At 48.0% G+C, this 13,612-nt stretch overlaps 2 protein-coding genes and 1 non-coding gene across 5 annotated transcripts in view; 2 read left to right on the top strand and 1 right to left on the bottom strand.

The window, feature by feature from the left end:
- Positions 1-22: 22 nt before the first annotated feature.
- On the top strand, positions 23-5,173 carry RPL32 (ribosomal protein L32). Its single transcript, XM_047781342.1, has 4 exons — positions 23-118; positions 1,319-1,419; positions 1,999-2,180; positions 4,851-5,173. Exons 2-4 carry the CDS (start codon positions 1,324-1,326, stop codon positions 4,978-4,980), a joined length of 408 nt encoding a protein of 135 aa, XP_047637298.1. The 5' UTR covers positions 23-118; positions 1,319-1,323; the 3' UTR covers positions 4,981-5,173.
- Positions 1,112-1,251, top strand: LOC125114421 (small nucleolar RNA SNORA7). Its single transcript, XR_007131790.1, has one exon. It is a non-coding gene; the product is annotated as a small nucleolar RNA SNORA7 (small nucleolar RNA).
- Positions 5,174-5,951: 778 nt separating the features above from the next.
- The window catches only part of CAND2 (cullin associated and neddylation dissociated 2 (putative)), a 28,397-nt gene continuing 20,736 nt past the window's right edge, over positions 5,952-13,612 (bottom strand). For all 3 annotated transcript variants that reach the window (XM_047781314.1, XM_047781322.1, XM_047781328.1), the window contains 4 exons: positions 10,065-10,234; positions 9,312-9,476; positions 7,920-8,027; positions 5,952-6,973 (listed from right to left, as the gene is read on the bottom strand). In XM_047781314.1, the coding sequence (XP_047637270.1) occupies positions 6,746-6,973; positions 7,920-8,027; positions 9,312-9,476; positions 10,065-10,234 (671 nt within the window). In that variant the 3' untranslated portion in view covers positions 5,952-6,745. The remainder of the gene's footprint in view (positions 6,974-7,919; positions 8,028-9,311; positions 9,477-10,064; positions 10,235-13,612) is intronic.

Genomic DNA, 13,612 nt, shown 5'->3' with positions numbered 1-13,612 from the left:
GGAAGTGCTCCTCTTTTCCCTGCTGGGACCCAGAGGTGAAGTCCCATCAGCCCCCGCGCGCACCCTTCCCTCTCTTCCTCGGCGCTGCCTTACGGAGGTGGCAACCATCGCCCGCCTGGTGAGTGTTAATCGTTGGCCATCCGCATTTCCGCGGCGTCCATCTGGCTCCATCGTGCCCTGTTAAGGAGGCCTAACCTTCCGAGCGGTCGTCTGGGTGGGCATTGTCCTTGTCGGTCGGTTGGAGTGCGTACAAAGAACAGAGCGAAGCGGCCTGGTGGTGATGGCGGCTCCCTTCGCAGGGCTCCCTTGCCTCCTACGGAGGCCATCTGGGGTCAGTTACGGACAGCTTGTATGAGCACTGGGGACGCCGGGCGCTAAGGAGTTCTTGGGGGTCGCGGAGCGATGAGGGATTTAGGCCTAACGGTTCTGAGCTCAAGTTTTCGCCTCGCCCCCTCAGCGATGTCTGCCTACCTGTGTTCGTCTGAGTCCTCATTTCGGCGCTCGCTTCTCTCCAGTTTCTGGCCTTGGGTTTGCTGCGGTGGGGGGATCAGCAAAAGCAAAACAAAACGCGACTGCGAGTCGACTTGTTCAGTTAACCGAAGTTTTGGTGTCGGGTCGGGATGTCTGGGAATGTTGGACTGCGTCTTTTCTTTTGAGGAGATCATTGGGGGCAGGAGGTCGTTCGTTTTCTGGACAAATTGAGTCCCAGCTTTGTGCTGAGCAAAGATATTGATGAACGTGAACAGAGAGAAAGTGTGCCACAGTAGTAAAAATAGGGTAGCGGGAAGGCCTTGAGGAAGGTGACATTTTAAGGTGATGACCAGGTGTGTTCCAAGGCCTCCAGGCACTTTAGAAGAACCTCACAGTTTTGGGGTGTCTTTTGAGTGTTAGCAGCCTCCTAGGGTAATTACAGGTTTCTTGGTCCCGGCACTGCAAGTGTTGAATGTGCAATATCTGCATCTTACAGTGAGGAAATAGGTTTGGGGTCATGTGGATTGCCCCAGGCCTGCAATTGAGACTCGAATGGGACTTACTGCTCCTCTGCAGATTTACCCTTTGCTGTTGGTTTTAGGCATTATTTCTTAGCTTTTGAGTGGGTGAGGTGACCCCTTACCTCCCAGGATCGCATCTGGAGAATGGCTAGTATTCTGCCAGCTTCGGAGTCGGGAGGGACAGCAAGCCTGGCAGAGGTACCCATTCCATTCCTAGCTTGCTTGGTAGCTGGTGATTGGAAGACACTCTGCAACAGTGTTCAAGCCCCTGCGCAGGAAAGCCTCCTCCTGAGACTTCTTGACTGGTCTTTTGCCTCTTTCTCTAGGCATCATGGCTGCTCTCAGACCCCTTGTGAAGCCCAAGATCGTCAAAAAGAGGACCAAGAAGTTCATCCGGCACCAGTCAGACCGATATGTCAAAATTAAGGTATATGGCCGGGGATGGGAGTGTCGGGGTGAAGAAAGGCTGTTGGGTTTCTGGGATCCCCACCTCAGAAGACGGTTTTTGGAAGATGAGCTGGTCTGTGTCTGGTGGCAAAGCTCTGTAGCATCCCTAGAGTCCCTGAAGTTGCCTTACTGGCATCAGTCTTTTGATGTGTAAATTGAAATTTAAATGACAGAGAATGGTTGTCTGTTTAGAGGTGCCTGGAGGCTTATATTTGTTACATTTCAGGTGGCCTTATGACAGTGTGCTTCTTTCATAGATGAGAAAAACTGGGTGTGATGTTGAAACCCATGCTTTTCATCTTTATACACAGTCTCCTCATATTCCTTTGTATGTAGTCTTGCTTCTCCTTTGCTTAGAAGAAATATGAATATGGGTCTATATTCCTGCTGGTCAAATTTACAAGTCCCTATTTCCCCCCCCCCCCCCCGCCCCATACACAAAAGTAGAGAAATCCTGTTAGGCAAAGGCAGCTCCCATTCAGTACATTTCCTTTTCATCTGGTTCTCTCCAAAAGGAGTTGGCAGGTTTCATGGACACTAACCATGTGTTTTCTTTCAGCGGAACTGGCGGAAACCCAGAGGCATTGACAACAGGGTGCGGAGAAGGTTCAAGGGCCAGATCTTGATGCCCAACATTGGTTATGGGAGCAACAAGAAAACAAAGCACATGCTGCCCAGTGGCTTCCGGAAGTTTCTGGTACACAATGTAAAGGAGCTTGAAGTGCTGCTAATGTGCAACAAGTGAGTTGGGTCCCACCTCTGGGTTCAGGTGTCAGAAGCCTGCCTATGTGTTTCCTCTGGGGGGGATGGTGTTCTGAAAAGTTTAGAGACCCAGGACCTGGATAGTGCATGACTTTCCTTGGCATTGCAGCCCCTCTTGCATTCTCTGGCAGTCATTTTCAGAACATCACTGAGGTGGGAAGGGTGTATCCACAGACCTAAGGGGCACCTTACTCTGGCCACAGGTATCTCCAGAAGGTTGCAGGAGTGGAGTTGCTAACTGATTAGGGCTCTGATGTGAGGTGGGGGGGAAGGGCAGAGGTTGTACATAGGACAGCTTATACAGTTGTAGGAATGCAAGAGGGCGTGGGGGGTTCATAGCATTATTTCAGGTGTTTAGAGAAAGTTCAACACTTGGTGAGCTCTGTGCGTAAGATACTTTTGGTCTGCTTAGGCCCAAACTAGGGCAGTGGGTGAGAAAAGATTTCTCGTGGGAAGTGATTAAGACTGTTTCTGTCTGGTTCGGAAAGAACTATCTATAGTAATTGTGGGTACAAGTATCAAAATAAAATCATTATTCACACTTTTGGTTGAGTTTCTCTGGGTCAGAAATTTATTTAACTAGGCCTTGAAATGCTGGAAATATTCTTTAGAAAGGATGAACATAGGAATTACTGTTGGTGCCCAAACCCCAGTAAGCAGTTCATACAGAATTGTGACAGAAGGTTGCAAGTTAACACCTTTGTGTAACAAGGATTGTAGTGTAAATATGTTGCTATAAAGATAGTCTTTTTAGGGAGTTCCATGAGGATGCAGGTTTGACCCCCCTGGCCTCACTCAATGGGTCAGGGATCTGGTGTTGCCAAGAGCTGTGGTATAGGTTGCAGACTGGGTTCAGATTCTGCATTGCTTTGGCTGTGGTGTAGGCCAGCAGCTGTAGCACCAATTGGACCCCTAGCCCGGGAACTTCCATATGCCATGCCTGTGGCGCTAAAAAGCAAAAAAAAAAAGTCTTTTAAAGTAATAGCTTGGCATTGCAGCCCAAGAGCCATAGAAATACTCTGAATCTGTAGTGTAATTCGCAAGTTCTATTTCTGGGTATTTGTCCTTAAGTCATTGAAAAGTTGGGAAACTATGTAAGCTGATGATTGTAGCAGTAACCGAACAGTTGAACATTGGTGGGTGATGGATAGTGCAAGCACAGGGTGGAGTGTTGGACATACATTAAAGCACTTGTCATTTATGGGAGTATGGGAAATGCCCAGGCAGAGGGCAGAGTATTGGAAAGTCTGTGCAGTATAGTTGTGATTATTAAATATAGATGAGGACCTGAGGAGGTTTTGGGAAATGAGAAAAGAAGGTGAAAGGTGTAATGGAACTTGTGAGTTTCCTTGATGACAAAGACTTAGGGTAACGTTTTAAGATTTTTGAGCTTTAGGAGTTATTGCTGTGGCACAGTAGGTTAAGAATCCGACTGCAGTGGCCTGCAGGTTCTGCACCTGGCCCAGCATAGTGGGTTCAAGGATCTGGCATTGCCGCAGCTGTGGCATAGGTCCAAGCTTTGGCTTGGGTTCAGTACCTGGCCTGGGAATTTCCATATGCTGTGGGTGTGGCCATTAAAAAAAAAAAAAGGTATTGCATTTGAATGGCCTTCTTTACAGAAAACAAATATCATTTGGATTTGCTGTCTCTTGCTGTGAAGCCATTATCCTTCAGAGTTCTTGAAAAGAACTGTGCTTACTGCCTTATTTAATCACTTTTAGAGTCTGTCTTTGCTGAAATTTCTCCAGGGGTAGAATGTGTTTTTTGTTTGTTTCTTTAGGGCTATACATTTGGACGTTCCCAGGCTAGAGGTTGAATCAGAGCTACCGCAGCCAGTCTGCACCACACCTGGGTCCTTAACCCACTGAGTGAGGCCAGGGATTGAACCTGTGTCCTTATGGACACTAGTCAGGTTCTTAAACCGCTGAGCCACAATGGGAACTCCTAGAATGTCTTTTATTAATCCACTGTTGATGGCTTCATAAATTACTTCCTTTGTTCATTAAGCCAGTTTGTTGTCAAGCTGGGGTGTGATATGTCTGTGAAGGAATGAATGAGTTGGAACAGTATCTGCATGTGCTCGAGAAAGGTTAGGTGTTGTCACTCGCTGGATGACCTTAGGCAGTGTTACTTTTAACTTGAATTTTTTCTGCCACAAATAAGTAAAATGTTCATGATCTGGGTCCTTGGCTTAATCACGCTGTTGGATTTTGATCTTGGTTACTTTGCAGAAAGTTCCAAAACTTTGCATGGGCAAGTTCAGGTTCCCTGAGACTGCCTGAACTGGGCAGGTTAGGAGGGAGAACCTTTGAACCTGGGGCTGAGTCATCCCAACCCTGTGTGTGACTTGGGAACTCACTTCCATTCTGTGGGCCTTGGTTTCCTTGTATGTAAAACGGAGGCGATAACCTGCCAAGGTTCAGTGAGAGGGGTCACTTTCTGGAAGCATTTTAGTCTTACTGCTAGTACCTTGGAAATAAGGGGTGGGGTTTGGGGATGAGCAGGGCTCAGTCAGCAGCCACACCAGCACTTTCGTTCAGTTCTGTTGCTCTGGAGGCAAAGCCACGAAAGCTGTTGCCTTCCCAGCAGAACACAGTGTGCGTGTTCCAGGCTGGCCTGCTCCTTATTCGCAAACCCATTCTCTTTCAGATCATACTGTGCTGAGATTGCTCACAACGTCTCTTCCAAGAACCGCAAAGCCATTGTCGAGAGAGCGGCCCAACTGGCCATCAGGGTCACCAATCCCAATGCCAGGCTGCGCAGCGAAGAAAATGAATAGACAGGAGTTCTGGTTGTGGCTCAGCAGATTAAGCACCCAGCTAGTATCCATGGTGATGCCATGATCCCTGGCCTCAGTGAGTTAAGGATCCAGTGTTGCAACGAGTTGTGGCAGATGTGGTTTAGACCCCAAGTTGAAATGAATAGTGGGCTCGTGTGCACATTGTTATGTGTTAATAAAACCATGAAACTTGTCCAGTTTTTACTCTTCCATGCTTTGACAGCTTGTTGAAAATTTCTTTCCTGTTCATGCTCTATGGAATCTTCTATTTGAAAGGGGTTTGTAAAGGACATGCAATCTTTTCCTTCGAAGGGCACAGGCCTCTAGGTGCCCAGACCAGCCTTGGCCAGCTCCAGGTGGGACACAGCCCTCAGAGCAAGTAGGTTCCAGCCTCACTCTGTAAACCCTGTGTGGGTTTTGTGAAGATTGAGGAAATGTGTGCTGAAGAATCCTAATAAAAATCTTACTCCCTTTAATTCTTACTTGGTATTAAAAATAGCACCCTGTAGCTTCTGTCCAAAAATACACAACAGGATGACACAATACCTTCTACTATATGATTAGCCTTGGGTGTTTTGAAGACAGCTTTCGGTCTCCCTCATATAACCCTGTGCTGCTTCAGGCATAACAGTTTCTGCAGGTGTAGGATCTTTAACTGGTGATAATCAGGGCCTCTTGGTATTCAGAATTCAACAATCGAGTTCCCTTTTCAACTGTAGCCCCAGACCTGAAGCTGCAGTAGCTAGAACCTAGCTGTTTTGTAAGGTTGTGAGACCGCTTTTGCAAGAAATGGCGTGAAGTGGCAGCACAGGTCCCATGGGATAGGACATGTGCTACAGCACAAGACTGGGTTTAAGTCCCTTGGTTCTAGTGGAGAAATGTCTTACAGATTGACTGCCTCCTTTGAGAGTTGACTTGAGAAGTATTCTGATGGTCTTGACTACTGAGTGGAAGAATTGTGCAGAGAAAAGCAATTTAGAATCTCTACTTTATTAACCTGGAATAGCACAGGAAATTCTTTGGCCTGTCGATTAACGTTTCTATCCTTGATACTAAAAACTGGACATACTCCATACTTTTCCCAGGACAAACCTCGTGGCTACCTAGGTGGGGGACATGAAAGGTGATAAGTACTGTTTCCTTGTGCTTTCCTGTTCCTAGTTGGCTACATAAGAGTTCTGGAATTAGAAAAAAAATTAGATCTAATTCCATGCCCCACTCCCCTTGCAAGAAGTACTATGCATTTTGGATTTATTACTGCCAATTTGAAATAAAGCATCTCGGATTCAAAAATGTGGATAACCCAGGAGTATCTGCATTAAGATGTCTGGCAAATACTAATTTTTGGCAGATCAGGTGAAATGAGCAACATGGGACTCCAGTCGGGGAGGAAGGCCAGTCTGCACCTTCCTGACCTTTCAGAGCCGTGAGCACAAGAGTGTTTATAAATACGAAGACCTCTGAGGCAGAGACTCCCATGGCTTGAAGGAGCCAGGCTGACCCTGTGAAGTCATCCAGCTCCATGGAAGAGGCTTAGAAGAACTATCACCCTGTTGATTGAGCGACTGTCCTGAGTCAAAGGAGCCAACTGTTGGCAGCCTTGCAGCTCTGACTGGGGGCAGAGAAGGCACTGTAAACCCCTCCTCCCCCCCACAACTGGGAGCAGGGGGGGCCCCCAGTGAGATGAGTAAAGGGCAGGAGTAGAGGCCTGTGGGGGTGGGTGCGTGAGGCTCCTTGTGAGTGGGGGTTCTTGGGCCGGGGAGCACTAGCTGAGCTCCATGGAGTCTGTGCTGGGGGCTGATGCAGAATCCTTCTGGATGCTTTCAAAGAGGGTGGTCAGCTCAGGGTTGGAGCGGATTTGGGATGAGAAGTCGGCCATGATGGGGCTCTTCCCCACTTCAGGGATGGTCAGCAGGGCGGCCACTGCCCTCATTGCAGAGCGCTTCAATTCATCTTGCTTCTCAAATTCCTGCTTCACAGAACCAGCTTTGACCTAAGGTGGGAAACAATGAACAAAAAGCCATCCTCTGAGCCCAGCTTTGTACTTCACTGGTCACCTGTCAACTTCCCCAGCATGTACCTACCTCCTACCCTTATTTACTGTGCTTAACACAGGCTCTTGGCACCACTGGACTTCATGAATGGGTTGTGACAGTCTCCTAGGTGAACTCTTGCCCCCTCTCAAGCCCCTGCCTTTTTGCAGCCCATTCACAGATTCCGAATACTGCCTCGCCTGCTTTCTGTTGCTTTATCCCTTGCATCTCAGGAATTCCCCTGCTGCTTACAGAATAAAGCCCAAATTCCTTCTGTTCTGCTCTCAGGACACTTCACACTCCCACACAACACTCTGGCTCTCCCCTGAAGCTGTGACTCCTTTTTTAAGTACAAATCTGCCCTCCTTTGGGTTAATTTCTACCCTTCCAAAACCCGAAGAAGTTCTTGCATTCAGCAGAAATTACTGGGTACCACCTGGGTGTGACAGGCTCTGTTCTCAACACTACAGCTTTCTGTGAGCCTTCTGTCCCGGGTCCTCCCGTACCTTGAGGCATCCGGTCTAACTGCCCTATCAGTAATTTCTATCTTTCTAAGAGTCTGACTCAGTTTCTCAAGTAGGATGTGAGAGGAGTGAGTCCACTATATTCAATGCTGGATCCCTAGTGCAGAAGTCCTGGCACTCAGGCAATGTTTAATGAATGAGGGAGACAGAATCCCAGTTCTGTAGCTTACTAGCTGTGTAGCCTCCATTAGTAACTTAACCTCTGAAACTCTGTTCCCCTGTGTGCACAATGGTAAGAATAGTAAGTAACTTACAGGGCAATAATGATTAAACACGGCACTTTGTACACCACCTGTACTGCAGGAGATTCTTAGTTAATAGTAACCATGAATGACCTGCACAGGACCTGGCACGTGTGCCTAGGGCTGGGCAGAGGGCTTACCTTGGCGGTGCATGTGGCCCTGAGGGGCTCAATGAGCCGGTCCACCCTCTGCAGGACAGGCACAGGACACAGCGTAGCCAGCCGTGCAAGCATGATGAAGGTCAGCATCTGCCCGGAGGAAGGAATTCTTGGTGAAATGGCCCAGGACCAAAAGTTCCAGGCCCTGGATGAGTAGAGGCTCTGGACCCAACCCTGGGAGCTCGAGTCAGGCTCTGGCATTCAGTTTACCTGTCACACTGGTCTCGTGTTGCCACTTGGCGAATACTGGCTGACTAAATGAAGGGATGTTATTTTTCTAGTTATTTTTGTGGTATATGGAAGTTCCTGGGCTAGGGAGTGACTCCGAGTCACAGCAGTGACAATGCTGGATCCTTACTCAACCTAATGTTTTTGGGCATTGTCCCAGGAAGCACACAGATGTACAACAGTGCTTCTCTCTAGGTGGAGTGAACTTTTGGGTGATCACTACTCTACTGCTTTACTCACTTTTATATTGTCTAAACCTTTTTAGGACAAGTGTAATTCTGATTATTCTACATTGGTTTTTCATTATATTTAAAAAATTTTTTTTCTTCTTTTTACAGCTGCACCTGTAGCATATGGAGGTTACCAGGCCAGGGATCGAATCAGAGCTACAGCTGCTGGCTTAACGCCACGGCCACAGCCACGCCAGATCTGAGCCATGTCTGCGACCTACACCACAGCTCAAGGCAGCGCTGGCTCCTTTAAAAACCCACTCAGCAAGGCCAGGGATTGAACCCGCATCCTCATGGATACTAGTCAGGTTCGTAATTCACTGAGCCACAATGGGAACTCCCGGTTTTTCAGTATAAAAGTGATGCTCACTGTATATATTTTTAAAAGCTACCAGAGGAATAGAAAGTGAAACCTGTCTCCCTGACAGGTAGTAATCAAATGGCCCAAACTTCTGCAACTGCTCAGCAGTGGGTCTTGGCCGCTTTCCCCTCCAGCACAGAGATCCCCATCTTTTTAACTCTTCCAGGACCCCATGACTGGAGTTCCCATTTTACTGAGCCAGCTCCCCATGAGCGGACATTTCAGCACCTGCCAGTTTTTCCCAACTCCCAGAGAGCTGTGGAGGACCATCTCTAACATAAAACTCCGCACATATGTTTAGGAATCAGTCCAGAGGTTCTGGTCATGGAGTATCTAAGAATTCTAAATTTAAAACTTTTTCTAAATTCTCCATTTTCTAGTTCTTGCCAAACCATTCTCCCAAGGGCTTTTTTTCTTATTGGAAAAAAACAAAGCAGCTATTCTCAGGGGGTGCCTGGGGCAGGGGATGGGGAAAAAACAAGCAGCAGGCCCAGTGGTGCCTGACTGTCCTCTCAGTGTGGGGTGGGCATGGGGCCGGCAGGAGACTCCTCCTACCCGGATATCATAGTGGTCCTTCAGGCCATCCTCCAAGTGGTTCAGGAACTCGCAGATGTCCAGCTGGCCCAGGCAGCTCTCAAGCAGCGAGTACATGCATTCAAAGGCCGCCTTCCTCACATCCAGCCCATCGTCCACTGTATGCTTAAAAGGCCCCATCTCTACCTGCAGGATGGGATGACAATGGGCTGGGGCCACCTCCCTGGAATCCTGCTGCAGAGCCCTCCCCTCTGTTGTTCACCCCTGTGTCTCATCCCCAAATCATGCCTTAGATTCTGAGTCTGCATGCCTCTGCTCAGCCTGTGATGCCCTGTCATAATGATAATAGTAACAATAATTATAACTACAATTATTATAACCTCCTTCAGGAGGTCATGAGCTCCCTTGTGGTTCACATCTGGTCCAGCTGAGTCCTGGAGCCCGGACGCAGGGTTGGTGCTCCATGAATACCTGCTGAATGTCTAGGAATAACAAGACTTGCTGACATTTACTGAGTGCCAACTGTGTGCCAGGAGCAGTTCCTAGCACTTGCAGGATTTAAATCATTAAATCTCAACAACCCTACAACATGGACACGATTATTTCCCTCCTTTTGCCTACAAGGAGAAACTAAGGCTCACAAAGGATCTGGTTGCCCTGGCCAGGGTCACACCGGCAGGACACCTTGACCATGGGGCCAGCGCCTGCTCTGATAAGCCTACCCCTAATCCTCGCCCCAGTCCCAGCAGTCAGGCCCAAGCGATCCCAGCTCACCTCTCGGATGAGGTCCCGGCGGATCTTGGTCTCCTGGTAGAGCAGGGGCAAGATGTCATCTAGCAGGTCTCGGACCAGCGAGGGCTTATTGTGCACAGCGGAGTTGAAGAAAGCCAACGTAGCCCGGCGCACGTTCAGGTCTGGGTCCTGCAGTCTCTCCATGAATTCTCCTGGCAGAAAAACCAGAGAGAGTGTGAGGGGTGGCAGAGCCAAACACAAACTACCCCCACCCCACCTCAGTTATCTGGTTAACAGGAGCCTTGCAGACCTGGCTACACAGGGATGAATGTGTTCTGAGCGTCTACTTTGCATAACAAGCCTTCAAGGTCCAGGTAAGAATGTGGACTTGAGTCTGTCCTGGGTTCAGATCCAGGCTCTACCTTGTTCTAACTGCAGAGCCTTGGTCAGCCTCAATGTCCTCATCTATAAAATGGGGGTATCAGCAGTGCCTACACTGTAAGATTGGTTTTAGAATTAAAAATATGGTATTGTCTATAAAGCATTTAGACCACCTGGCACCGAGTGAGGACTCTATAAATGCTAACTTTATCTTATTTCAGATGAGCATCCAGAAGATCAGAGAGGTGAAGAGACTTACACAAAGCCACACAGCATTTCTTTGAGTATACCTTTTTGTACAGGTTAGATTTTTTTTTTAACTTTCTGTATATTTTTTTATTTTTATTTTTTATGTCTTTTTTAAGGCCCGCACCCACAGCATATGGAGGTTCCCAGGCTAGGGGTCGAATAGGAACTGTAGCCACCAGCCTACAGCAACACCAGATCTGAGCCACGTCTACAACCTACACCACAGCTCATGCCAACACTGGATCCTAACCCACTGAGCAAGGTCAGGGATCAAACCTGCATCCTCATGGATACTAGTCGGATTCATTTCTGCTGAACCATGACAGGAACTCCCAGGCTAGACTCTTTAATAATTATGTTAATGTTTTATATATTCAATAAATAAATCAAGAATGGGAAAGATTCCTAAAAACAACATAACTGTACTTCAAATGATTAATATAACCTCCCAGGTTATGAAAGAGAAAACAACTCACTTAAGTAACTTCTAAACATTTTGACAAGATGCCCTCAGACAAAAGAATTATATAGAAATACTGTGTTTTCACAGATAAGGGTTAGCAATTCTCAGACTACCTTCTGTGTATTCCAGGATTAAGTGAATAAATATCTTGTAGATAACAGGAGCTGGGTTTCTCCTGTAAGAAAAGAGCGTATGGAAAAGCAGAAGGCTAGAATGAACCCTGTGGTGCTGGACTGGAATAGGAGGTGACACATCTATTTGTGTATCTGTCTGTGTACATACATGCTTATATTTACTGGCTCTGTCTGCTGAGATGGCCTAAAAGCAATGGCACTCCAGCAGCAATGAGCACACTCAGGGCCCAGATCTTGGATTCTAAATACCATCCTCCACTAAAAGGAATCAGGGCCCTTTGGAGAAATGGTTGATTATAACCCACTGAGTGAAATATGAACAAATCAATAAGTAAATAAATGAAGGAGAAGGAAAAGTTATTCCTGAGAACAAAATGATGCAAACTAACAAATATGGAATGTTGGAATTAGAAAGTTGTCATTTGGCAACTGTCAGAAACCATTTATTCAGGCAAAAAACCACAATGGGGAGTTCCCATTGTTGCACAGCAGGTTACAAACCTGACTAGTATCCATGAAGTTGCAGATTTGATCCCTGGCCTCAATCAGTGGGTTAAGGATCTCGCACTTATGTGAGCTGGGCTGCAGGTCGCAGATGTGGCTCGATCTGGTATTGCTGTGGCTGTGGCATAGACTGGCAGCTGCAGCTCCAATTCAACCCCTAGCCGGGGAACTTCCATATTGCCACAGGTGCGGTCCTAAAAGGCAAAAAAAGTGAACAAAGAAACCCCACAACAGATTCAAAATGTACCGGACAAAAATTTGACAAGGAAAAAGAGCCTATTTCAATAGGCTCAAACATTCCAAAATGGAAAGTAACTTTAAAGTGGAGAATCCTGAAGCCTCCACCCTTACCGGCTAATCAGAGTTACCATCACCAATTATGGGACAAACTGCCATCAGAGGCCTCCCAGTGTGACACTAGGAAGAACACAGTTTCCTCACAGATCTGGATCCATCAGGGTTGGTGGCTCTGGGTCCCTTCTGCTGTGCCCTGCTGGCTCCTAGGTCCCTACGCTCTGTGAGAACATAGCTGTGGGTACCTGGAAAGACCTGAGTTCAAATCTCCTCTGTGCCTTAGTTTCTTCATCTGTAAAATGGGCCCGGTGCTACAGGCTACACAGGTGGCTGTGAGGATGAACCGTGATGAGGTATATTAAAAGGCCTGGCACGGTACCAGATCTACAGCGTCAGCTCAAAAACACATAACAAACCCAAATACCCAGGTGAAGTCCCTGGCAAGGTGGAGGAAATCAGGACTTGGGGAAGCGTGTGCCCACTGGGTCAGGCCATGGGATGGAGCAGCTGCTGACAATATTGCTGCAGCTTCCGACACTGTCGTCTCACAACATGCCCCCCACCTTACAGCTGAGGATGAGATGGCCTGTCTACGCACACACAGCCCAAGTGGCAGAGCCAGGATTTGAACTCGAGGCTGGTGGACTCTAGCACCTTTTGACACTGCACCAGGCTGCCCTGCCTGGATGAAAAGGGTCCCAGACTCCAGTGTGGGCCAGTTGAAGGCCCACAGGCAAGACTGTCTGGGCTCCTTAGGCCAGAAGGCCTCTCAGACCTGGGCTGGGCTGGAGAGCTACTCTCCCCAGTGTTGGTGCAGCCCTACCCAGCTGGGTGGCTGCTGATGCCAATGCCAGTGAAAGTGTGGTTTTCTACCTCTAAGAGCCTGTGTTCATGGGTGCTTTCCCTTGAACCATCTGGCAGCGGCGGTGGGGGGAGAGGGGTGTTCCCAAACAACCTGAGATATGCAGATAAGGGTTTCTTTTTTGTTCTTTTTCTTTTTTTCCCCCCTTTTTAGGACCACACCCATAACACATGGAAGATCCAGGCTAGGGGTCGAATCGGAACTGCAGCTGAGATCCATGCCACAGCCAGAGCAATGCAGGATCCAAGCCACATCTGTGACCTACACTGCAGCTCACAGCAACACTGGATCCTTAACCCACTGAGCAAGACCAGGGATCAAACCCATATCCTCATGGATACTAGTCGGGGTCTTAACCTGCTGAGTCACAATGAGAATTCCTAGATAAGGATTTTCTCACCCCCATTTTACAGATGAGTAAACTGAGGCTCAGAGGTGAGGGGCACACTGGCCTCACCCATCGATTCAGGGGCAGTGCAGGAATGTGAGCCGAGGCCTGTCATGAGGTGAGGCAGCCTCGGGTCTCCAGCTCTCCAGGCTAATGTGTAAGAAAAATCAGCTCAAGGAGTTTCCATCATGGCACAGTAGAAAGGAATCTGACTAGGAACCATGAGGTTGCAGGTTTGATCCCTAGCCTCGCTCAGCAGGTCAAGGATCTGGCGTTGCTGTGGCTGTGGTGTAGGCAGGCAGCTACAGCTCCGAT

The sequence above is a fragment of the Phacochoerus africanus genome, chromosome 1, assembly GCF_016906955.1.
Source record: "Phacochoerus africanus isolate WHEZ1 chromosome 1, ROS_Pafr_v1, whole genome shotgun sequence".
Taxonomy (NCBI): domain Eukaryota; kingdom Metazoa; phylum Chordata; class Mammalia; order Artiodactyla; family Suidae; genus Phacochoerus; species Phacochoerus africanus.
This window is presented reverse-complemented; position numbering and strand designations above follow the sequence as displayed.

Bases quoted from the DNA above. Each gene is read 5' to 3' on its own strand.
- RPL32 (XM_047781342.1), top strand. From the start codon at position 1,324: ATGGCTGCTCTCAGACCCCTTGTGAAGCCCAAGATCGTCAAAAAGAGG. The intron at 1,420-1,998 runs GTATATGGCCGG...GTTTTCTTTCAG, and splicing joins ACCGATATGTCAAAATTAAG to CGGAACTGGCGGAAACCCAG. The intron at 2,181-4,850 runs GTGAGTTGGGTC...ATTCTCTTTCAG, and splicing joins GTGCTGCTAATGTGCAACAA to ATCATACTGTGCTGAGATTG.